The sequence below is a fragment of the Alexandromys fortis genome, unplaced genomic scaffold (genome assembly GCF_014885135.2).
Source record: "Alexandromys fortis isolate MF-2015 unplaced genomic scaffold, M_Fortis_MF-2015_v1.1 scaffold_75, whole genome shotgun sequence".
In the NCBI taxonomy this organism is placed as follows: Eukaryota; Metazoa; Chordata; class Mammalia; order Rodentia; family Cricetidae; genus Alexandromys; species Alexandromys fortis.
In genome coordinates this window covers 8402574-8428580 of record NW_026067956.1, presented here as the reverse complement: position 1 = coordinate 8428580, position 26007 = coordinate 8402574, and the positions used below count along the sequence as shown (strand labels likewise).

The window sequence follows — 26007 nt, the reverse complement described above, 5'->3', positions numbered from 1 at the left end:
ATCCCATAAATCGGAAGTTATCATGATGAGTTAGCCCTTAACTTAGTCTTATAAGGAACACTGCCCTAACGTAGCCTGAACATTGCCATATCTCTCTTTGATAACCATGACTAGACCCGGAGGCAGTCTCCCCACTTCCAATATGCACTCTAATCATGGTAATCAGGGAATGTGCTGTGATGTGTGACTTATCCCCCATTCAGACCTTATGGTAGCACCCACATCTTCTGCAGCACAAAGGTGTCTTACAAGACGTATAGACTATTGCTCTTTCCCTCCTTACTTATTTCCGCAAGTCATCTCTTACAAAACCCACTCCACTCTAGCATCTTGGCTGCTGTGCAAGAACACCAGGATTGACTGGTCTTTGCATTAGCTATTTTACTTTATTTTTGCTCTGCCTAGAATGCTCTTACCCTGGGCACCTTCAAGACTCCCTGACCAACCTCAATCCTTGCTCAGAAATCATCTAAACAAAGGCCACGTGGATCACACTGCTTAGGATTATATCAGCCCCTGCAGGAGTCTGAGGTTCAGCTGCCCCGCCCTACTTGGCTTTTCACCCACAATGCTTTCTGTCCTCCAACACATCCCATCACTTGTTGAGTTGCTCTCCCTTACTAAGAACTCTAAAAGCAGAGGGGACTTTGCTTGTTTTGTTCAAGAATGTATCCCATTGGCCCACAAAGTGTTCAACCTATGAAGATACTTGATTCATTCTTAAATGACAGTTTCTTCAGAAATATGGACTACATTTTTAGTGAAGCAAAGGTTGTTTCTCCCATATATCAAATCAATTTTACACTAACTCTTTAGATTTAAAAAAAAAAAAAAACTAGCTATTACATTTTCTTTCTTTCCTCCCTCCCTCTGCCCCTTCCTGAAACAGAGTTTCTCCATGTAACAGCCCTGGCTGTCCTGGAACTAGCTTTTGTAGACCAGACTGGCCTCCAACTCACAGGCCTACCTTTGCCTCCTTAGCCCTGAGATTAAAGGCATACACCAACACCACTCGGTTTATATATATATATTTTTTAACACTCCTCAAATTTGTGCTCTCAAATATGAAAATGATTTGCTCCCACAGATACCTGGGACGTGTAAAAACTGAAAAAGTACTTTTAATACAAGGAAAATGTTTCTAATGGCACTTACTGCAAGAATTAGGACAAAGCAGCCACGGCAGAGCTCTGAAATGAACAATCCTAGAAATAACATTCACCAGGATATGTACCAAACAAAATAACAAAATCTAATCACAACCGTAACCTCAAAAGAAAGAAACCTTTGCTTAAGAATTCCGATATTTAGGGCAAACAAGAGAATGTACCAATAAAGGAAATAAGGCCCCAAACATTTCCTTGGTATCAGCTTATTATTCGAACTTTAAAGAAAACAGAAAACCATATCTTCTATTGCAGAGCTTTAAATGCCCACACATATTTGCATTAAAAAATAAAAGTGGGACAAAACCGTGAATAACTTCAAAAACCAACTGATGCCGTTGTCATCCCTACAATCTCTACCAGCAACTAAGACTCAAAGACAATGAAAGAAAATGTAAAAGCATATCCAAATCTATTTCTAAGACTACAATTAATTCAGATTTACCCTCTTTAACTTCATCATCAATAATTGATGGAAACATTGCCATTACTAATAGGAAGACAAAGTGAATCCTCTCAGAGGCACTCTTGCTGTCTTGTAAATGCTGGGGACCGGGCTCTCAAGTTTCACATATTTAGGATAACTTTTTCTATGATACAATAATGACAGTTTTAAGAAGCCACGAACACAGTTTCCATATGCATACTCAAAGTATACTTGCTAAGGCTCATCTGGTTTCTAGGAACTGTTTTTCCCTCCTGAAGGGTGCTTATACAAATATATTACTGCTTACTGATAGACAAACACTGTGTTCTTAGTAAATTAGAGCGAATGCCACTTCCAAGTGTCGTATTCAGAATCATTTTACATTTGTTCTTTTCAGTACTAGATAGCCCTGACAATTCCTGCCAGCATGCCCTTGCCTTCCTTATGTCTCGAGGCTTCTCCAAGTTCTCATTTCTTTCATGTATCCAGTTTGCAGCGTGCCTACCCCTCCAGTCATCTACCCATCAACTCAGAGTTTATGAGACAGCATAAATTACAAGAGCGCAGCTATAGAGTTCATATTACCTAATCACAGAATCTGTTCTGCTGTACCCTGGGATGGAAGAAGCCTTTTCTCCTGGAGATCCCAAAATTTGAAGTGTTGTATTAATGTCAACTTCAGATGAATGCTTAATGGAATATTCCATTATTTCTGGAGGTATTAGCGGAGTCTCTCCCTGAGTATCATCAGCTAAGAGGTAGCCTTCAGTTTAAAAAAAATTAAAAATGAACACTTAACAAATCTATTTACCAAATTGCACTATAAATGCTTTCAGTTTTGATTTATATACATCACATAAGTTGATGTAAAAGTAAATTATGTTAACTTGTTAATTCAAGATGAGGTGCAGAAACTGTCAATTTCTCAGAAAATGAAAACCCTCAAAAATACAGCAAAGGTAAAGGACAAATGTTTTAGTCATCAATCTCATAATGCATGGTGACATGTAGGCTTTGAAAACTTGAGTAATTTATTCTGTCAAGTTAATGGGAATTGTATCAGGAATCTATTCATACTTAACTATTTAAAAGTCAAGTCTTTTCCCCCTTGATTACAATATAGAAACACTAATTAGGTCTAGTGGTCAAGGAAAAGACCCTAAAAGTCAAACTGCCTAGATTTGCATTCTGGCTCTAAAAATTAACCACAGTATGACCATTTCTTATACTTTGAGCTTCTCCATGTTAGTCGGGGATGATGATGATTAGCACCACTCAGCAATACTAATTCAGTGGGCTACAATGAGATCCAAAGGAAACATTTGTCATACAACAGGCCCTGAATATGACAGCCAGTGGTTTTTAAAAATATATCTATATCTATGTCAGTACAGCTGTATCTAAGTTTTATTTAACAATATGTATGAACTATATATATTTTATTATTGTTTGAGATTGGGTCTCCCTAGTAGCCCAAGCTGGCCTCAAATTCACAACCCTGCTATCTCAATCTCCCAAGTGTGCTGAAATTACACATCCAGCTATAAACTATTATTCTTAATATATGAGGCTTCTTTTAGGGTTTAAATGGGTTCACTGGCAACTACATTTAAGAAGAAAGAAGTAACTAACCTGTAACTAAAATAAGCCAGTGAATATCTTCGTAGAGATCATCAAGCATTTTGTGGTCAATGGTGCTCGATCCAGGGGAAGCCAGTAACTGTTGCTGATGTCGTTGTAACTGACCATGGAGTCTTGTTACCCTTTCTTCTAATAAACTAAAAGAGGAAAGAAACAATAACTTCATAAAGTTCAGGATAGGAAGGCTTAGGAAAATTGATAAATTCCATATAACCAAATAACATAAACTAAGGTTTTTTTTTGGGGGGGGGGGTGGGGGGGTTCGAGACAGGGTTTTTCTGTGGCTTTGGAGCCTGTCCTGGAACTAGCGCTTGTAGACCAGGCTGGTCTCGAACTCACAGAGATCCGCCTGCCTCTGCCTCCCGAGTGCTGGGATTAAAGGTGTGCGCCACCACCGCCCGGCTAAACTAAGATGTTTGCACAAAATATACCTTTGCACAAAATATACCCATTCAAAAAATATTACGGTACACAACTGTTCAAGTGCACTAGAGGATTGTAATCTCTATTCTATGACATAGAATTAAAATAACACTTTACACACAAACAATGTTTATGAAAGGCATCTGAAACTGGTTGTTCCAAGTCACTTCTCATGCCATGTTTTCCATAATCCCTATCATCTATGTTGTAGTGCCTGAGCTGCAATTTTACTGCCAAGGAATGCAGTTACGACACGCTTTTGTCCACTGGATCCAGTGTGCTGGACACAGGGTGGGGGATGTTTAAAGCTCTCTAGGTCACTGTGAACAGAGAGCACTTCTCCATGGGGTTTCCGGGACTGTGTGTACCTTGTCAGAAGAGGCATACAGTGTTCGGCAGCAATTCTTCCTAGCATTCCTACGCTGGCTAATTGATCAGAAAACTGGTCTCGATCATCTTCTTGCAGCTCACTTATTTCTTCTTCCTCACGAGAGGCCACACCATTGGCAGTCTATTTGGTGGAAGGAGGAGAGACAATGAGGAAATGCAGCACCGTGTTCCGCAAGGCCTGTGTCGATGGCCCTGTCACGTGGCTTTAGGAGGAGCTGGACAGAGCCAACATGCATTTCCAGCTTTCTAGGACACCTTTCTAACCACGACAGCAGCCCCGGTATCCATCAAAAGGAGGAGGACAGCACTGAAGAGAAGGAAAGAAAAAAAATCCCCCCCTGTGTACACGGTAACATAGCTAGCTACAAAACCTACACTTCACCCCGTATACTGGGATTTCCATTTTTCATTAAAACAATTTGGCATCTTAAGATTCCCTAGACCTTTGAATATAGGATGTTATTAATATAGGATATTTAATAGAAAAGACATTACCAGGAACCTGGCAGTACAGAAGTAACTAACTGGAAACATAAATAGGTGATTATATGTAATAGCTCACATTTAAAGAACCCAGTAGATAAAACTAAGAAACTTTTCTCTCAGCAAATCTTTGAGGAAACCTATCCAAAATTTCTAGTATTTTCATTGTCTAATATGATAGGGCCTATGGTGATTTTCCACTCCACCTGTCTTAAAACTTACCAAATTCCTTGTGCCATCTGGAGCAGCAAGGTGGCACTGAATATAGGAATTGAAAACTTGAACTGCATGCTGAGTAAAAAAACCTTTATGGAAATGCTTGTCATCTTGGACCAAAGTTAGCCAGGACTCCAGCAATTTATCATATGCTTCCATGTATACCATGTCATCCTTATCAAGCTAAAAGAAAAGAGCATTCATAAAACAAACGGGCAGTGCAAGAGTTACATAGCTATGCACAAAAAACAATTTTAAAAATCACGCTAGAAGAAAAGTATCTCTAAGTATCAAGCATTTATTAAGTTTTCTAAAATTTTACTAAATTACAAAAGAAATAATTATTTGGCAATATGAAATTAACATTTAATTTAAAAGACTGACTGATCAGTGCTTTAAGAAAAATGTATTTTCTAAATGAAAGTAATATTGACTACTTTAAAAACTAAGAAAATTGCACATACACCACACATATAAAAATACTTCAGGCCGGGCAGTGGTGGCGCACGCCTTTAATCCCAGCACTAGGGAGGCAGAGGCAGGCGGATCTCTGTGAGTTCGAGACCAGCCTGGTCTACAGAGCTAGTTCCAGGACAGGCTCCAAAGCCACAGAGAAACCCTGTCTCGAAAAACCAAAATAAATAAATAAATAAATAAATAAATAAATAAATAAATACTTCTTCTGCATATGTTTTTCCAGTACTGAGATAGAATCCTGAGCCTCCTGTATACCAGGCTCCAAAGCCACAGAGAAACCCTGTCTCGAAAAACCAAAATAAATAAATAAATAAATAAATAAATACTTCTTCTGCATATGTTTTTCCAGTACTGAGATAGAATCCTGAGCCTCCTGTATACCAGGCAAGCACTCCACCGCTGGGCTACAAATTTCAAGCCCAACATTTTCAAGTAACTTCAAAATCAGTAAAAACAAACTGACCTAATCAGGTAGCTAAGAATTATATGGGGAAAACGTCACAGAAGTTCCTTAACAAGAAAGAATTTATTTTAATAAAAAAGGACAGCTAATTCCACATACTAGGAGAGAATATAGTAAACAAACAAACAACAGCAACAACAAAAACAATGGCCACTGACTCAGCTCATACTATCAGAAACTGTCAAAGATATCCCAGCACCAGAGTTAGCTAAGTACTTAAGACTATAAAGATGAAGCCAGGCCTGATGGAGCACACCTTTAATCCTGGCACCAGAAGGCAGAAGCAAGTGGATCTCTGTAAGTTCTTCCTTTTCATTAAAGTTCTTTACTACCAAGGAAAATATGTACTAAACTAGAAAACGGAATGAGCAGGTAAAACAAACAAACAAACCAAGAAGAAGCCAGACCTTTCCTTACCCATCCTCCAGCTGAGCCTCTGCCCACAACCATCCCACAGATTCGTCCACTGGTAAGACCACCATGCTGCACAGACTGCCAAGGTCTTAACTAGTTCACACAGTTATTAATTAATTTTCATTTCCCGTTTTTTCTTGTTCACGAATAGCTACTATTTCTCAGTTACACGTTGAGACCAAAACTACACCATTGAGACAAAGAATTTCTCAAGAAATAGACACACAAATAACAGACTACAGAGTTATTTGTGGTAGAAAAGCCCTCCCTAGCTAATATTCTGCTGAAGGACACTGTACTTAAAAAGCTGCAATGACCAGGAGGCGTGGATAAGTTGGAACCATAGCAGAAGATGCCAATGCCCTGCATACGGAGTGGGATGGGAGGAAGGAACGTATCGAGAGGCTCAGGCAATCAGGCTTCCCTCTTATCTGCAGCAAAAAGCCACTGTACTACATGCAACGAAAGCACATGATACCAAACCGTTTTGTTGTTGTTGTTTTAAAGAAAGCCACATTGTCTGGCAGTGTCTCAGGTAAATATGGTCAAAGTATGTTGAGCACATGTAAAAACTGTTCTGTTTTGTTAGTATATACTACTTTTAAAAAGTCAGAAAAAAAACAAAACAAAACAAATGAACAAACCAGTGCTAAAAAGCCAAAGGACAATATCGGTTATAAACAATGGGAAAGGGAGCTCTGTTCCTTCTACATTTCATCAAATGCTGAGAGCTAAGCACGGGAATCCTGAAGTGAACAGGATACGTTCTTCCCATAGAAACAACTGCGGCTTGTTTGTATACTTAACAAGGCATGTGCTCGCAGACATCATTTGTCAGGTCTTAACAGTTTATCTTGCCAAAATAAACATGTCTAATGGGACTGAGGAGGAGCATCCCCTGAACCAGACTCACAAAGAGAAATGCAGGACATTCTTAAAGATCAACTATCATTTTTCTAAGTGCATATTTAAGGTATGCATCAAAATGTAAAAGTAGTTTTTAAAAGTTAAAGCCTCACGTGCATATTGTTAAAGGAATTCTTCACAATGCCTTTATTAAGTGCTGATATTAGAATGATCTCAAACAGAATGCACAAGTCCCTTACACACTGGATGGCGATTTAAAATAAAGACGGAGCTTCTTGAAAAAAGAAAAACAAAAACAGAAAACTCTGGTTCTCTACGTATACCAAAAAAAGTAACTCATCAGGCAAAGTGTGAGAAATCTGGTTGATAACAATTGGCAACTGGATCTTCCAGTCTAATCCCAGAGAAGTGAAACCTAAGCTAGTGCTTTTTCATAATACCTTGGCTCTGCTCCATGGCCACTCTGGCCCAAACCCAGGAGCCCGGCCAGCAGCCTGGCTGGCAGCATGTGGACAGATGACTAAGAAGACCAATCTAGACACTATGTGCTCATGCTCTGAGCATTGTAGGCCTACTGCCAGAGGCTTTCGAGAGGGGCTTAGAGCTTATGGGACCTACTTGACCCCACTTTACTCTATTTGAATTTGAAGGGGGAGTAGAAATAAAAACATGATTATCAGTACTTCTCTCTGCCTATAACTGGCCTGAAGGTGTAGAGAAGCATGGATATGAAGTGCTTCAAACACAGAAAAATGTACATTTATGCTTTGACAATTTTGAATATATAATTCCAAAAATAATGAAATGTTCTCTCAAATGAATGTCTGGAAAGAACTCTTTCGGTACAGAAAATCTGCTCTGGCCCATGCCTGACAATGAATGTAATTTCAGAGATTAAAGCTCAGTAGTATTACATGATTCCAAGTAGAGGACATTCTGAGATGAAGATTACAGGGACAATAATAAGAGCAGTAGGGCTGGACACAGTGGTGCACATGTTTAAATCCCACTACTTGGGAGGCAGAGGCAGAGAAAACAGCTGGGGAGAGAAAAGTAGAGTGGAGAGCGGAAAGAGGAGACAAGAGGAGGGAAGAACAAAGATCGCCCAGGGGTCTCCACAGCCTGGTGTAGAAGGATAAACAGGTGAAGCACAGAGGATTTTTACAGCAGTCAAGCGACCTTTACCCACTAAGTCACCTCACTAGCCCCTTATTTCTATTTTAGATGTTGTATTAAAAAAGAGCAACTGGAGCTAGGTGGTGGTGGTGCATGCCTTTAAACCCTGCACTCAGGAGGCAGAATTAGGTTGATCTCTGTGAGTTCTAAGACAGCCTGGTCAACGTAGTGAGTTCCAGGACATCCAGAACCTACATTTAGACCCTGTTTATAGAAATAAATACATTAAAAATAAATAAATAAGGAATTTACACCAGCAGAAATAAGCTCTATGGAATGCATGTCTGGGCTCACAACAACCATGTGTCAATGCAGACGCACCAATAATAATACATATACCACCATGTTCTAGGCTTGATGGGGCAGATTGATGGTAAGGAGAGAAGTGTATGAGGTCATTCTATATTTTCTTTTTTTTTTAAATATTTATTTATTTATTATGTATACAATAGTCTGTCTGCATGTATGCCTGAAGAGGGCACCAGACCTCGTTACAGATGGTTGTGAGCCACCATGTGGTTGCTGGGAATTGAACTCAGGACCTTTGGAAGAGCAGGCAATGCTCTTAACCGCTGAGCCATCTCTCCAGCCCCCGTCATTCTATATTTTCACTGTGAACTTAGAGGTACATTAAATATAGTCTTTATATCGCTACCTATTCATTTTCCTAAAAAAGTTATTTATTTATTTATTATGTATGCAATGTTCTGTCTGCAGGCCAGAAGAGGGCACCAGACCTCATTACAGATGGTTGTGAGCCACCATGTGGTTGCCAGGAATTGAACTCAGGACCTTTGGAAGAGCAGGCAACACTCTTAACCATTGAGCCACCTCTCTAGCCCCCACTACCTATTTATATATATCTAGTATAAGCTATTTTGAAAGTATACAAATAGACATCATACTAAGGTAGTTACAAATTTGCTTATAATTGGCAAACAACTCCCAATCTATCCCTAATAGTAATGACACTATCCACAATCCACACCCCTGTGCTTTTTTTTTTCCCATAGAGAGTAAATAACCAATACGACAGATCCAAATTTTCCCCAAGGAATCAGAAAGCACTTTCTTCTTTTTTGAGAGAGGGTCTCTCTATGAAGCCCTGTAAGCTGTCCTGGATCTTAAGTAAACCAGGCAGGCCTAGTTTCAGAGACCCTCTGCCCCTGAATTCTGGATACTGGTATTTGCCTGGCTAGAAAGCACTTTCTATTGAATATCAAACGTCTTTTACTTCCTTTATTCACACCACCCCATTTTCAAAGTCATAAACTGTGAACTCAAGGCCTTAGGCAAGATGGGCAAGTGCTCATACACCGAGCTATATTACCACCCTGACTAAACGGTCTATTGCTGTGAAGAGGCACCGTGACCAAATCTTATAAAGAAAGCATTTAACTGAGCCTTGCTTCCAGTTTCAGAGGTTCGGACCATCATCATGGTGGGGAGCATGACAACATGCAGGCAAACATGATGCTACAGAAATAGCTGAGAGTTCTACATCTGGATCCACAGACAGCAGGAAGAGATGGCCACTGGGCCTGGCTTGTGCTTTTTAAAACCCCACCGTCCACCCCTAATGACATGCCTCCTAACCCCTCTGAAGTAGTGGCATTTAATGACTATGCACTTCAACACAAGAGCCTATGGGGGCCATTCTTATTCAAGTAACCACACAGTCCCCGGCTATTTTCCTAAGTATGGTCATGTACATAAAAACATGCAATGAAACTGATGTGAACAATTAATTTCACATAGCAGCTCACAACTGTCTGTAACTCTAGTTCCCAGAGATCTGACACCTCACACATACATACATACACGCAGACAAAACACCAATGCACATAAAATAAATACAACATTTTAAAATAGAACAATACCATATTAAAAAACATTGAGATGGTAAATAAGCTTTACTCTAAATGTAATACTTGCACAATAATACATTCTTGCAAGACTTAAAATGCCTATTTAAAACATTAAAATTGACTCATATCCAAGCCAAAAGTCACTGCATTGTAAGATCTGTGATCCAAGTTGAGTTAAACCAAACAAGCAATTCTTTTTTGTTATTTTGTTGTTGTTCCAAGATAGGGATTTTCTGTGTAGCACTAGTTGTCCTGGAATCATTCCTCCTGAGTGTAGGATTAAAGACAGGCACCACCATACCCAGCTTTGCAAGGAATTCTTTTTTTTTTTAAATTTTTTTTTTGCAAGGAATTCTTACAATACTTTTAAATAATAATCTGTATCTAATATACAATAGCTAAATTTTTTCTAAATATTCTTATAGAGCCAAAATTATCATTATATTTGGGAAGAGGTATTCTTCCAACATGCAAAGCATAAAAAATACCCCTGTGTCTCAAGTCCACTTTCCCTACAGCTCTGTAGGCGGAAGAGGTGTAAGCACGACGGGTGCCTTCTTAGTCATCAGTCATCCACAACAGAAGGCCCAGCTATAGCCCCATCTCCTAGAGTATTGCTGCTCTCTGCTCCCTATTTTAAAGGGGACTTTTTAAGAAGTTCCTTTTTGAGACTCACTCTCATTGAGTAAAGGCTGATCTCACACAGGCATTTTTCCCTCAAAAAGAAGCCAGGTATGGTAGAATACAGTCTGTTACCTCCAGAGGTAGAGGCAGGAAACACAGTGAGACCCTCTGCTACATATCCAGACCCTCTCAAAACTCATCCTGTCCCGCCACAAAACAGAAAGACAAACCAGGAGAAAAAAAAGCATCACAAAAAAACCTGTCACCCTGATTTTGCCAAGAAGAAAACATACTAAACGAAGTTGAAAAAGTAACCCAAAGGTCATCCTAAGCAGTCTGTGTTTATGATCACTCAGCGTGTGACCACTGTCCCTCCAAATGTGTCATCATTCCACACCATGTGAACTCCTAAGCTGTTTATTCAAATGCTCAATTTCCTCAAAATATGATTTGATTTCCAGCTCAGAACAACTATGCACTGTGAACTAGCACTAAAACTACCTGGTAGTCAAAAGAACAAAGGTGACAGAAGTAAGAGCCCTCTGGTAATCCTACATCAGTCTGTCCTGGCTGGGTTTGCTCTCGACCTTCAGCTAATAGCTGAAGAATCCCCAGGATGTACAAGATGACCAAACATGAAGATTTAACTGCCATTTTGGGAAATCTGTTTAGCAATCATGCAAGTCACATGACAGGGCCATACTCCAACCTTCCCACGCCTCCCGAATGTACCCTCCACAATTGATGTAGAGCTTCAGCTTTTCTCTTTCTGTCCTATAGAACTAGTAGTCAGCTGCCTTTAAAAATAACCGCTAAATACAGTTAAACTGAGAGAATTAAAAGACACAAACAGCCACTTTCTTCAATGAAACCTATTAGGTGCACCCTAACTTTAAGCACAGCATGTCTTTGCAGGAGGAAAGCTGATAAAGTGGATCTATCATCTTAGATTCCTACTCTCCTACACCCAATTTTGACAGAAAGCCTCTTGCTCAAAATAAATAAATTTCAAAGATAAATATTTCAAGCCAAAAATACTACATATTTTCTAGCCAGTCTGCTAAATGTAAGAACCCTCTTCGAGAAGCTGAAGGTAGCTGTATGTCTAAAAAGACGACTAACATGCTAAATCCTGACTCCATCTCACTCCACAGAGAAAAACCAGGAGAACACAATAAAGTCTGTCACATGAAACCACGTTTCAGTCCGAGCCTGTCAAAGAGCTCTGACTAACGCTGAGACACTTAACTTCAACATGGACTTTCATATTTAAAACAGAAATTCCATCCTGAAAAATGCAAAATCTCACGTATGATGTCGAAGAACTTCTACTCATCTAATATATAATTTTCCATCACAAACCTCTCATTAAATCTTAAAAGACCCTAATTACATAAACACAATCATTCCCAGATTCCTTGAATACGTTGGAAGCTTTACAAACTGCGAAACATTGCCAGAGTAAGATGTAAACTCAGGATTAAACATGAAATTCTAAGAGGCATCCACACAAAGTATTTTCCCTTTTAAAATTGTTTTTTAAAAACCTCCTTTCAATTTATAACAAGAAAAATCAATTCCAACCATCAAGTCACTACCTTGTACAAACAAGTCAACTGTTTCCAGTGATTACTCAAGTTATTAGTAACTGTTACAAAGCAGCCGTGTTGTTTTAGTGTGTATTTCCTTAAATTAAAAATAAAAACTGGAAAGCACCTGAAAATTTGTACTTGTCCCAAAAAAATCATTCACATTATTACCAGTCTTAATTTGAATGTAAATTAGGGCTTACCAAATTCAGTTTTAAATAGTACACATCACATACTTTCCAAATAAGTCCTAAATAAAAATATCAAAATAACATAGATAAAATTTAATTTACACATAATTACATCCAACCATGAAGTTATTTAGCAGTATTTGGTATACTTGTTAAACATGGGCTAATCAGTATAATTTAACAAAAACATTTCATTCTAATTATCTCAAAATTATAATTTCCAAGACTAATTTAAATCTACAAAAATTTAGGTCATGTTTCCATATACACTGCCACTAATTTACATATAAAATGTAACTTTCACAGTAGCTACTAGTACTCAATAACAATAAATGTCATGAGACAATGTTCTACAGGCAGCACAAATTTCCTGTGACAAGCAGACACAGACAGCTCTTAGCACAGTCACTCACCACTTCTTCTAACGCAGCACTTCGCCCAAAAGAACAAGTGAGATGTGTGAGGCAGTTAACAAAGGAGGAGAAAAGTTCGCTGGGGATGGCAGTTAAGACATTCCGAGGGAACACGGTTATCAGATTGCTGATAATGCTGGAGATTCCCACAGCTTCAGAATCTTCTATTTCGATTCTACAACCAAATCATGAGGGCTATTTAGCAGTACAAAATAAGCTCTATTTTCAAACACAAAAATATTATCATCATTCACTTGTAAAGGCATGTGCCTGTATTAATTTCAAATAGACAGACAACTCCACTTCAAAACACAGAACAGAAAAGGCCTTAGTTTCTTTTTTCCTCCATATGAAATACCAGAGGAAAAGGGAGGTTCCCTCTTTGTTCAAAAGAACGAGCATACCTACCCATTGATAGTGTTCAGCAATCCCTCAATGAAGTGTGCTAGATAATCAACCTGGGATCCTTCATCGGGAAAGATGGGTCCGTGTAGAGAAGCTAACTGGGCAAGGCACTGCAGAGAATCCTGTGCCATATCTGAATCTTCTCTGATTTTTCGGTGTACCTGTTAGAAAGAATCACTAATCCATAAAAACAAATTCTTCTTTTGTAGGGGTCACGTGCAAACCATGTCGAATGAGGTAAGAGAAAAATTCACTGTAGCAGGACATTTCTAAAAAATTAACTCCTCAGTTAAACGAAACCTGAAAATCGTCCTTCAGTCCAACCGACATTATAGGTCATGACTTTAAACATAATAAATTTTTACTTGAGGGCTACCTGCATTTTAAAAATTGAACTATCTCCAGCATATTATGACAAGGAGAGAAAACAGATGCTAGCCAGTCAGACATACTGCTTCTGCTAAAAACAGCAACGACGACAGTCATCTGTATTATGCTAACTATGCCTCACCACAGCTTCTTGCTAAAGTTAGCAGACAAGTTCAACCCAGTATATAGATGCTGCCTTAGCGAAAGCAAACAGTTGCACACTTTGAAAACCAACAAGTGTACCTATCACCCATCCTAAATATCACCTACATGACATGGAGCAGATGCTTAAATTCTGAGACCATTTGATCTTTTTGAATTTCATTTTATCCCACGCCACTGCTATTGATACTACATGTTACAATAAAATTTGTATTTAATACATAAGTCTACTTAAGTGGCAACGAGACCTTACTTGAATGATGTAATACTGATACCTACTACAGTGTTTTATCTAAAGTTCTCAGAATATCTCTTATTAACTTCTGTATTACTAAATTTTCAGACATTAAAGATTTCATTTCTATGTTCTGATAGTAAAATGGAACAGGAAATGCCAGGAAATTATAAAGCAGCTATTCATCTTCATGCATGATACTGACTAGCCATTTGCTATTTCTCACCAGCATCTAACAGAAGCGCTCTAGCCCTCCTCTTTCTTTTATGAAGCATTGTACTCTATATTTGTTTCAGGTTATGTTGGTTTTGAGTCTATCAATCATTTATAAATTACTTGACACAAGGATGTCCTTGTTTTTTTAAAATGCATTCACTAGTACAGTATGGGACACAGTGAACAGAGTAAATCCTTGTTAACTGATTCCACTAATCTTAGCCTCTTAGCTTCTTAAGATCAAGTAAAGATATTTAAACCATTATAACAGCTCTAAAAATTACAGTTAAATGACTTACTTAATTTTTTTTGTTTTGTTTTGTTTTATTTGTTGTTGTTGTTGTTTTTCGAGACAGGGTTTCTCTGTGATTTTGGAGCCTGTCCTGGAACTAGCTCTTGTAGACCAGGCTGGTCTTGAATTCACAGAGATCCACCTGCCTCTGCCTCCCAAGTGCTGGGATTAAAGGCGTGCGCCACCACCGCCTGGCTTGATTGTTTATTTTTAATTTAGGGCTCCTCACTACAATGACAGAGTTGAATATGACCATATTGTATGCTGAACCTAAAATATTAACTGTGGTCCCTGATAATATAAAGAAAGAGTTTGCCAATCCCTGGACTGAAACAAAAAACACTTCAACCTATATTCCAATGTAATTTAAGCTTTACCAAGTATAACACACAAAATTGTATGCATGTCTTGGTTGCATACTCTTGAATATATTCTTTTAAGCTCTTTATCTTAAAAGCACAATTCTGTGCTGTCATTCTTTGACTCTTAACCTGGTAATCAAAATTCACTGAGATGCCTAGGGCCAGATTCTACCAACAGCAGAAACAGTGCAGGATGGGACAAGAGAAACTTGTTACATAATTTGCTCCACACAGGAATCAGATGACCTTTCATTCCTGGATGAGAGATGACAACACAAAAGAAAAATGTGCTTAATGAGAGCGCTAGTGCTGGCAATCTCAAAACAAATCAAAAAACTGTCCCGGGAACAAGGATTAATTTGTTTTCTGAAATAGGAGTCATATAAAACTCATGTTAAACAAGTAATTCTTGTGATATATAGATTCATGATCTACTGGTTTTAGCACGAGGAAGCATTCCCTTCATAATTGAATATGTATTTCAATCTAAATGGTACCATACAATTACAAACAGATTACCACCTCTGCAGAGAAAGGAGTCAAGGGGAGGAGAGATGGACACCCACGGAGGCAAATAGACCATTCACCAAATAAGCATAAAAGGCACAAGTGAGCAAGAAAGACAGACCTCTGCTAAAGTATGTTTAAACATCAGATGCCAGTGTGCCTTTCACACTGAAACACCCAGGAAACATGCAGATTATGAGGTTTGGAGAGTGTGGAGTGTTCTGTGCTAAATGCAAACTGAAAAATCATAGGTGAAGTGGTGCCTGATATGCTATGTGTGGAAAAGATAGCAAAGCAGAGAGCTAAGAATGACAATATTCAGAGAGCAGAGCACCAGAATCCTGATCAGAAAAGTTCTCCCAGAAGAGTAGGAACAAAAGAAAAACTAACAACTTTGTAAACTTCTGAAGAGCAGAATACAATCAAAATCACTTAAATTTCAGATATGGTCAATAAATTTAAGTCTCACTCCCGTATATTTATTTACAGAAATCTAGCATAATAATGATATCTAATGAAAAAAGAGATTAAATTTAGTAATTAATCCATAAGTAAAGCTAAATTTAGCAAAACTCAAATTAAGATTAAGTCATGTTTTTTGCCACAAATTAAAATTGTTTATAAATTGCTTAAATACAAACAGCTACACTCATAAACTACTAAAACGACAGAGTAGCAAAGGGTTAACTTTTGAATTCAAAGTTATTTGTATGTGGTAGTTCACAGCTGACAGGAACAGCTGTCTGGTTTGTCTAGACAGCTGTTCAGACCAAGTCAAGTTGTTTGCAGCACTGCCAGCAAGTTTTTCACCTTTTCACAAACTGCTGGAGTGGGACCTACTTTTTGTCGAGCAAATAAAAAGAACTAAACTTGGACTCATATCAAAACAATTCCTGCCAGATGAGGCATCCCACAATGTCCTTAAAATTTTATTGCAAGTCCTGTTTGATCTTGCTCATGTTTTTAGCTGTCTTTCCCTCTGATTTAAAAAGCAAAACAGAAGATGACTAGTGCTCAGAATAAACACTTCCATAGAAAACATCTTTTATGAAGGATAGAAAGGAGCCTTGGTGGCACAATACTTGTCAGGCACACACAAGACCCTGGGTGCAATTTCCAGAACCCCAAAACAAGCCACTATCGTAGAAAGCGATTTTTTTAGTATGCCTAAGGATGGACACTCTTTAGACATTTTAAAATATGTAACACAGTACTAAAATATTTAAATGGTTCAACCACAAAAGGATAATTCATACTTCAAAAATGCATGAAATGATAAGAAACTATAATAATTCAGACTGAACAAAACTGTCTTGTTCTTTTCTTTCTAATTGGTGTTTACCTAGATTGTACTGGTTTTTATTTTAAGTCACTGATCTAATTACATACCTGTTTTTTTTTCAACTTATTTTTTTGTTCTTTTTATTTACATACCTGTTTTGTAACTGCAAATTAGCTCCCAACACACACATATATGTACTCCAAAACTCACTGGCTCATGTGGGAATATACTGCTTGCTTCTTGAAGCAAGTTGACACTAAGAGGCCCAAATGTTTAAAGTTATAATTGAAATATTTAAGATAAATTGCTCTTAAATATTAACTTAGTTCAGGTCTTGTAATTATGAGTATAGTCCACTAGGGGAGCAGTTTTCAAAATGTAGCCCAGGGAACCCTCACTGTCTAAGCCACTGCAGACAGTGTCCACAAGTGCACTAACACGATTCTGCTCTTTCTTGTGCACTGCATACATGCACACAGAGGCCTTTTCCTGAGATTACATGATTTAAGATACCAAATGAATGAAATATAAAACAGGAAAATCTGATTGTCTTTTATTAATCAGATGAGTAAAAATACAAAGCAAACAAAATCAAAACCCAGTTATTTTCATTATATTTGCTTTTAAAGTATTTGTTCATTGAAGTTATTTATATGATGATGTAATAGTTTCTTGTTGGCATTTTTAATGAAATATTTTTTAAAGTTTTCAGTATGAATTTTCAGTTTATTTTTTATTATAACAACACGTTATAGTTTAGTCAGAGACCAAAATTCATGCTTTTGCTTCTATCAGTTTGAATTTGTAATGCAATAATAGCTATATTATATAACAATAGTTATATAACCCACACAAATAAAAGCTAGTAGGGAATTCCAAATTTTAAGAGTATAAAGGAGTCCTGTATTTACAAAGTCTAAGAAGGGATCTAAGCCCTTCAAAATGAGATAGTATTTGTACACTAATTAGCAAGATTTGTCATATAATTTCTCCTTCACCAGGTGTGTTAATGAGAAGAAAAATCAACAGGGAAAAAAAGAAATCTGTCATGTTTTACTTAAGAAAAACAAAGGCATTTCCTCTTCCCGTGTCCCCTCTTAACAGAGAAAAAGACTAGGACTTACTGTGAAGAAAAGTTCCATGACTCTGCTGTCCAGAAGAGTCTCCCGCCAGGACTCTGTTGGCTTCAACAGCACATTTTGTGAGGATTCGAACATAGCTATATAATGTCTGCCCAGTTATCTAGTGTCAAGGTCAACAACAATAACATTCTTACTTTGTCTAAACTATAAGTATACCCTAAATATAACAGCAGCCAGCCAGAAAGAATGCAATGGAAACAGTTTAAGCCTCTTCACATATGCTACATAATTCATGCATGAAGCTAAGGAATAAAAGGCATTAAGTGCTGAAAAAAAGAATGCTATAGGAATGTAAGATAACCATTTTAGTCATTATGTGTACCATGCCACGGGGATACAGAATCCTTGACAATCAGAGATCTTAATAGAGGCAACAGAAGAAAAAAAAAAAAAACATGACTTAAAAACAGACACCAGAAACCAAACAAAAAGAATCAATGTCTTCAAATTTGCCCCATCACTTCCCCCAATATCTTAAATAGTTAAAATCATATATACAAAATGTATCTCACACAGACGATAGGGAAAATCAGCAGTTTTCCAAAAGAAGTATGTTTACTAGAAAACAGGAGAAGAACATGAAAGAGTAACTATGCCTCATACTGGGGGAAAAAAACACCACCACCACCCTGAGATCACAGTAGCCCAATATCAAGTCAAAACAAAGAAAACGGATGTCTATTTAAAATTCCCATAGTCTTGAGGGAAGCAAAGAGGCCTAGATCCCCAGAACTCACTAGACAGCCCGCTAGCCTACTTGGTAAGCTCCACACGAGTGAGAGACCCCATCTCAAAAACAATGATAGCCCCCAAGGAATGACTTCTGAAGTTGTCCTCTGTCCTCTACACAAACATACACACATACACGTGTGCACCAACATACATGAGCACACACACACACAGAATAAACAAAATTTCCCAGACTCAAACAGTATATAAGATGTTGAGGTATTCAATATCAAATATGCTTCAAATAGAATAAATTTTCTGTAAATAACTTAACCATCATATATATATACATTTGTAGGTATTGATGAACGTAATTCACTTAACGGCATGGCCATAGTAACTGAAGCTTTAAGAAATGAGAGGCCGCCTGCAATGGAGAGGGTAACTTCTGCCCCTTCCATTGGAAACAAAGTCTGAACTTGGCAAAATTCTCATTCATGAGAAATCTTGACATAGGCATCTAAGATGCCACTATGCATAAATTCAGACATACATTTAAATGCTATCATTTCCTAAAACCCAACTCATTAATTTTAGGGAGAAATTATCTGCAGAAAAAAATTGAAGGCCCTAAGAAGGCTTTGGTAAGCATTTTTTAAAAGACGGTAGAACATGCCTTTAATCCCAGCAGAGGCCAGAGGATCTGAGTTCAAAGTCAGCCTGATCTACAGAGAGAGTTTCAGGACTGCCAGGGCTACACAGAGAAACCCTGTCTTGAAAAATAAAACAAAACAAGAAAGTTTTTTGGGTTTTGCTGTCTGGTTGGTTGGTTGGTTTTTTGGCCTGAAGCAGGTGGAGAGGACACTGAGTTGTCTTAAGAAAGAAAGTCACTGCTTCTTTCTGAAGTCATTTCCAAACTCCTGCAACTCTAGCAAAAGCGAAACCCTGAACAGGCTCACTTAGCCTTTCCCTCTTCCTTTATCTGCCCCCTTGTGGGCAGAAAGAATGAAACCCCAAGGAAGGTAAGCCTGGAATGTGCAAAGAAAAAGCAGCCGAGAACTAAGAGTCCTCAAGATGAAGTGAATTCATTTCCTAGCAGGCACCAGACTACATCAACACAGCACACGGGCTGAATGGCTGATTACTTTTAGAAAAACAAACTGAAAGATTTACTGATGACATTATCCTGTATTCAAAGAGTCTGACAGCTATTCTCTTTACAAGTCTTTGAAACTCACAGCAAAGTAGGTAAGGAATCTTTCGTCTTCGGAACAGATAGAACATCTGGGAAAAGAAACAAAGGCTCTATATCTCAAAACAGAAAACCAATCCATTTATCTTTTTCTAGCTTTAGTTTCATTTTATTAAAGGTAAATTTTTATTATGTGAAAGGTCAGTATGAAATACAATTATTAACCACAATATGACCTGAAATGGTGTGATGTGTATAGTATAGAGATTACATGACACTGTGAGGGGAACGTGTACATGCAGATCTAGATCATATCAAAACAATGTAAAGAACTAAGAAAATTCAATTTTTATTTGTAATTCTCAAATATTGTTGTAGTTGAGAATATTTCAAATGCTATTTCAACTCTCAAGTAATAATGTAGAATATGCTTTTTTTGTTGTTGTTATTTTTTGGGGTGGGGCATTTGAGACGCGGTTTGTCGAACCAGGCTGGCCTTGAACTCACAGAGATCCACCTGCCTCTCCCGAGTGCTGGGATTAAAGGTATATACCACCACCGCCTCGCTAGAACACGTTTTTTTAAAAAAGAAAAACAGATAAATATCACCACGGTCAGAACTCAGAATCTAATCTAACTGAGCTGAGGTGCTAAAACACAATCTTCTAACCTGAGTCATCTTAGTCCCTTGGAAAACCAGCCAGCTACATGTAAATTCTACTGTAGGCTGGAGCAGAATCAACATTCCCTGCCCCTCTCCACAAAAGCCTCTCAAATGTTTGACAGAGGGAAGCTCACAAAGTTCTGAGAAATGAAAAGCACATCCACACCACCTGCCCTATTCTGTAACTACCGGACCAAGGCAAACACACCAGGCCAAGAGCCAGAGGACAAGCTTAGTCACCCCTGCTAATGACTCTCACCAGCTAATCCTATTAAGTCTTCTGTGTCAAGTTCTTGAACAGACTGCTCTCAGAAAATACATTTATCTCAACTACAGGGAAGGGTTGTAGTTTGGAAATACTGTGAAAATATATGGGTACTTACATCTGCAAAGAAGTTCTTAGGCATTTACTAACACCTTCAGTAAGGGTATCCTATTGTGATAATGAAAGAAAGAAAAATGCGGGGATGTGGTTCAGTTGGCGATTATTCTGCATGCACACAGACTTGGTTTCAACCTCCAATATTAGATGAACTGGGAGCACATGCCTATAATCCAAGCTGTAGGTAGACACAGTACTGATGAAGACACAGGACATGGAAGAGCCAGTATATTCTTGTACATTCCAAGGGTAACACAAAATGGTCCAGCTGCTATTGGAAACAATGCAGCAGATGCTCAAAATAATGAAGGTAGAGTTCCTACAGACCTGGATCAAGATTGCTAACAAACCAGGAGGGGCACACCTGTAACCCAGCACATAGGAGGTAAGTACAGAAAGATTAGGAGTTTAAGGCCATCCTTGGCTACACAGAGACCCCATATTGAAAAGAAACCAAATTAGCAAAAACATCAGAATAATCACATCAAAGACCCAATGCCTTAGACCACAGGAAATGGCAAAGCTTTCTCCCCTGGTTCAAGTGTATTGATAGTGTTGATAATGTGCAGAAAATATCCAAACTAGTTTCCCCTACATCCCCACAGTCTGAAGATTGTCCTCTACTGAGACTGTTCTTACAAAGATTAGCTAAACCTACTTCCTCAATTCAGCAGTATACCATAAATCCTGCCTCCATGTTTACTCATAGGCAATACATCCCTGCCTCCTTGGTCAACTGCTGTGCTGAGCTTCCTAGGTGCTGTGGTTACTCTATCAGAAAGCCTAGTCCACCTGCTTTCAACTTGTCTGTGTATTCTTTTCTTCATTTCCTCACTGGCCCAGCCAGGCAAACTCCTGAAACCATGCAGAGACACAGCAACCCTAAGGGAACTTTAGAACCAGAGTCTAAGCAAATGTTCAAATAACTTTAACACACTGACCCAACTGAATGACGTTTCCATTACTTTCATTTAGTCAAGCTCTGCACATCTGGGTACTGATGGCAAGGACGCTGCTTTGGAGGTTGGCCCAGAGATTTCTATGTCATCAAACTTCTACTCTAATACACCGATTACCTTCATGCATTAGAAAGCAGGGCTAGCCACCAAAGCTGGTGGGAGATGAAAAAGCATAATTCACTGTCTTAATTATTTTCCTATTGGGTGAACAAACACCATGACCAAGGAAACTTATTTAAAAAAAAAAAAAAAAAAAAAGTGTTTAATTAGGAACTAGGGCAGTAGCTGAGTCTACTCAGAAGTATGAATCAAGAGCTGGGCGGTGGTGGCGCACGCCTTTAATCCCAGCACTCGGGAGGCAGAGGCAGGCGGATCTCTGTGAGTTCGAGACCAGCCTGGTCTACAAGAGCTAGTTCCAGGACAGGCTCCAAAACCACAGAGAAACCCTGTCTCGGGGAAAAAAAAAAAAAAGAAAGAAAGAAAAAAAAAAAGCAAGTATGAAGCAGAAAAAGCTAACTAAGAATAGTATGGGTTTTTGAAACTTCAAAGCCCACCCCCCACTGACAAACCACCTTCACCAAAGCCACACCTCCACCTCCTAAACCTTACCAAATTTCTATCAACTAGGGACAAGCATTTAAGAATGTGAGGCTGGGGGGCGGGGGGGTGGGGGGGGTGGCGGACGGGAGGGAGTGGCAGTGGCTTTGCATTTTCATTCAACACATTTGTTCTTTCAAGGAATTAAAAAACAAATAAAAAACAGCTCAAGCTGAGATGCAGGACCACACTGTTGACCCTCGTTCCAGGGCTGACCCTAATCACTGAAGCTCTCTCTCTCAGTGGGAACATGTGACTTTTATCTAAAACAAACATACAACAATACCAAGAACACTGCCAGAAGACCATTTAAAACTGCCTTTGTATGTTCAACCAAATGAACCAGTAATTTTTCATTGGTGACAACAGCTTTGTACAGAAAATTTCCCAGCGGCTCTCTGTGGGTTTGAGGCCAGCCTGGTCTACACAGCAAATTCCAGGACAGCTAGGACTACACAGAGACTCTTGTTTTGAAAACAAACAAACAAAAATACCAACAACAGAACCCAAAGGGTTAAACTCTCATGGTCATGATGTGCTTTCTAAAAACAATGACTCTGCTGTCTGAGTTAAAATGCACAGAGGTCTTCAAGGATTCATTTTAGGAACCAATAAACCCAAACTTTGCACGTGCACACAGTTCTGATTTCATGACTCGCTTGTCACTCAAACTTAGAGCGGGGAAGACATACATAACCCAGAGGCAGCTCTAGTCCCACCACCATCACTGTCCAAATTAAGCAACACCATACCCTAAGCTGCAAAGCACACTCCATGACTGCCTTGCTGTGGCATTCACAGAGAACGACTGAACCAAAACAACCTAGGCTGCTCAGGGAATTAAGAACTCAGCAGACAGAATACCTTACACGTGTTAAATAATTTTAAATAAATCATTTTCTACTGAAAAGTATTATAGTTATAGCATTTAAATCAGATTTGCCCAAACTGATGCCTCAAGTTCCCAATGATACCCAAGCTTCAGCTTCTAAGACACCTCTGGCCTAGATTTTTAAGTAGTTAAGCTAAGACTGAAAGCAAGTTCATTAGACTTTAAAAATTACTCATTCCATCCCTCTTGCTCTTGCACAAACTACACAAAGTACTATGAGCTCTGAGTGGGAAAGAAAGAGAACATAAACTGGCTTTGGGTCCACCTTCCTTTCTCTCCCTCTGAGCACTTTCTCTGTTCCTGCGCTGCAAACGCCTCTCTGCGGCAATAACATAGAAGTACTGGGTCTAGAACCCAGGGGAGAACAGGGCACAGCATGGACAGGAGGAAAGGTGGGCAGGAACAACATGTCCAAGAGCTACAAAACTAATCAGAATCTCCTGAACAACTGTACAGGTTACAGTTAGCAAAAGTAACTGTGCCCAAAGACTAAAGAGTCTGCTTGTCAATGACTCCTTCCTCCCAATGGCCCAAGGTCAGAAATTCTGTTTCTTTTCAGGTAGCTTTTTTGTAATGTGGAAACACACCTGGAAAGGATAATGCAAACATAATTCCAAATACTGATTACTCATTTTACATGCTTTCTTTCCAACGTGTCCTATCAGACAGCAACAGAAACATTAGTTGGTATAAAACTAATTACTCAGGGAGAACAGAAGAAAATACTTCACAACCCTGTGTTCCATCTGTATTTAAATATTCTATCAGATGCTGATTCTCACACGGTGTTCCTTTACTTTCGAACCGATTTAGGGCAGATCCAACCGAACTTAGTAAGACCCTGACTCATGAAGGCACCCCACACCACCAAGTGGCTTCCTACTTTCCTCACTCCCTTCAGCTGAGCCTGGGCTGTCTCAGCATCTGTGTCGGGCCTAGCACGGCAGTGTCACACCTTTCCAGATCTTTCCGAGTCTCCAATACTTCTTCCAGTCTGGCGCAGTACAGCTGATAGGTTCTGAGGATTATCTACACCCACCTTACTACTTCTCTCTCTAGACATGATCCTTCTCTAAGGTACATCTTTACCCTTCTCCCTCAAACAGATTCCCACAGGTTCAATTAACTGTAACAGATTTGAGGTGCACCTGAAAACAATCTCCCAGTACCCTTGGGAATAGGTGCTGACTACCTTTTTTTTTTTTTTTTTTTTTGGTTTTTTCGAGACAGGGTTTCTCTGTGATTTTGGTTCCTGTCCTGGAACTAGCTCTTGTAGACCAGGCTGGCCTCGAACTCAGAGATCCGCCTGCCTCTGCCTCCCGAGTGCTGGGATTAAAGGCGTGCGCCACCACCGCCCGGCTCTACCTTTTTTTTATTATTATTATTTTTACTTTATTTTATTTGGTTTTCATTTTTGAAGATAGGGTTTTACTGTGTAGCTCTAGTGTAAGTCCTGCCCCTGTTCGGTGCTTTCTACCTTTATTTGACACACTCAGCTTTTCTTCTCCACACACTCAGCTGGTCTTCTCAGTCTCATCGGCTTCCTTCTGTTTTCCAAGACCATGGCTTTCTGTAGCTCTTTGAAATTAAGGAAGTGGGATCAGTCCTGCAATGTCCTAGATAGCAGTAATGACTCCCCAAATTGCATCTTCGCTCCAAACCACCCCCGCCGACAATACGATTCTACCAATGGGCACGTGAAGGAATGTACCTAATCAGTAAAGCAGCATGATAAACCGTGGCACGCCAGATATTTTTAAAGGCTTCACAGAGACATAATTCACATACTATACAACTTGTTCAGTGACTTAGTAGTTTTACTATCTTCACAGTTGTGTACCATGAACATATCTAATTTTAGAGCAGACTCATCACCCAGAAGAAAGTCTGGTATGCTTTGCACTCATCTCCTGTGTCTTCCCAAACACCACTGCTCTAGGTGACCGCTGTGAGCTGCCTCCAATTTGCTCATTCTGAACATCACATATAAATGTGATCAGGTGTTCAAGTACTCTCTAAATGGTTTCTTTCACAACATTTCTTAGTACAATGTTTTCAAAGTTTTCCTGTTTTAGCATGTATAAGTACTTCATTTTTTAAACTAACAAATAATATCCATTATAGAGATATACCATATTTTATTTATTCACTTATCAGCTGACAGACCTTGGGTTTGTTTCCACTTTTGGAACTGTTGGGAACACTCACATGCATTTGTGTTTAGAGGACTACTCACATTTGGGGCCTGATAACTGTTGCTGTAGGGCTTCCTATGTACTCTTCGGAGTTTACCAGTGTCTTTGGTCTCTTCCCATGAACTGCCAATAAAACTACAACTGTGGCTTGCTCACCCTACCATGTATGTATTTAGTAGGTGGTAATAAATACATAGGAGGCAGGGTGAACAAGCATATTTGTTTTTATAAACCAGTGGTTCTAAGAAATAGTTTGTCCCATACTGATCCATCAGTACTCCAAACTGAAGGCTTGCTAGACTTGGCTTCAGAGTTACAGAGACACCAGCATTCACTGACTAATCAAACATCATCCTGGTCTCTTCCACTTTTGTAGTCAATAATTACCTGCTGGACACCTGGATACTCACATGTATATGAATAATGGTGACTCATCACCTCAAACTACACATGAAAAGTAACTCAAGGTGAATCAAAAAGTAGAGAAGTCATAGACTATAAACCCTTGTTACCATGGATCAGATTGCTTCTGATTAAATGGAACATCATCAAAACTATAAATTTTTGTGCTTTGAAGAATACCACAAAAAGTAATGACTATAACCACATGTGCTGGCTTACTAGTTTGTTTCTCATGGCTTGCTAAGTTTGATTTCT

At 38.9% G+C, this 26007-nt stretch overlaps 1 protein-coding gene across 2 annotated transcripts in view; it reads right to left on the bottom strand.

The window, feature by feature from the left end:
• Positions 1-26007, bottom strand: part of Xpo4 (exportin 4) — a 91863-nt gene that overhangs the window by 22810 nt on the left and 43046 nt on the right. For both annotated transcript variants that reach the window (XM_050152225.1, XM_050152226.1), the window contains 7 exons: positions 17783-17895; positions 13237-13394; positions 12829-13003; positions 4753-4929; positions 4026-4168; positions 3226-3371; positions 2179-2356 (listed from right to left, as the gene is read on the bottom strand). In XM_050152225.1, the coding sequence (XP_050008182.1) occupies positions 2179-2356; positions 3226-3371; positions 4026-4168; positions 4753-4929; positions 12829-13003; positions 13237-13394; positions 17783-17895 (1090 nt within the window). The remainder of the gene's footprint in view (positions 1-2178; positions 2357-3225; positions 3372-4025; positions 4169-4752; positions 4930-12828; positions 13004-13236; positions 13395-17782; positions 17896-26007) is intronic.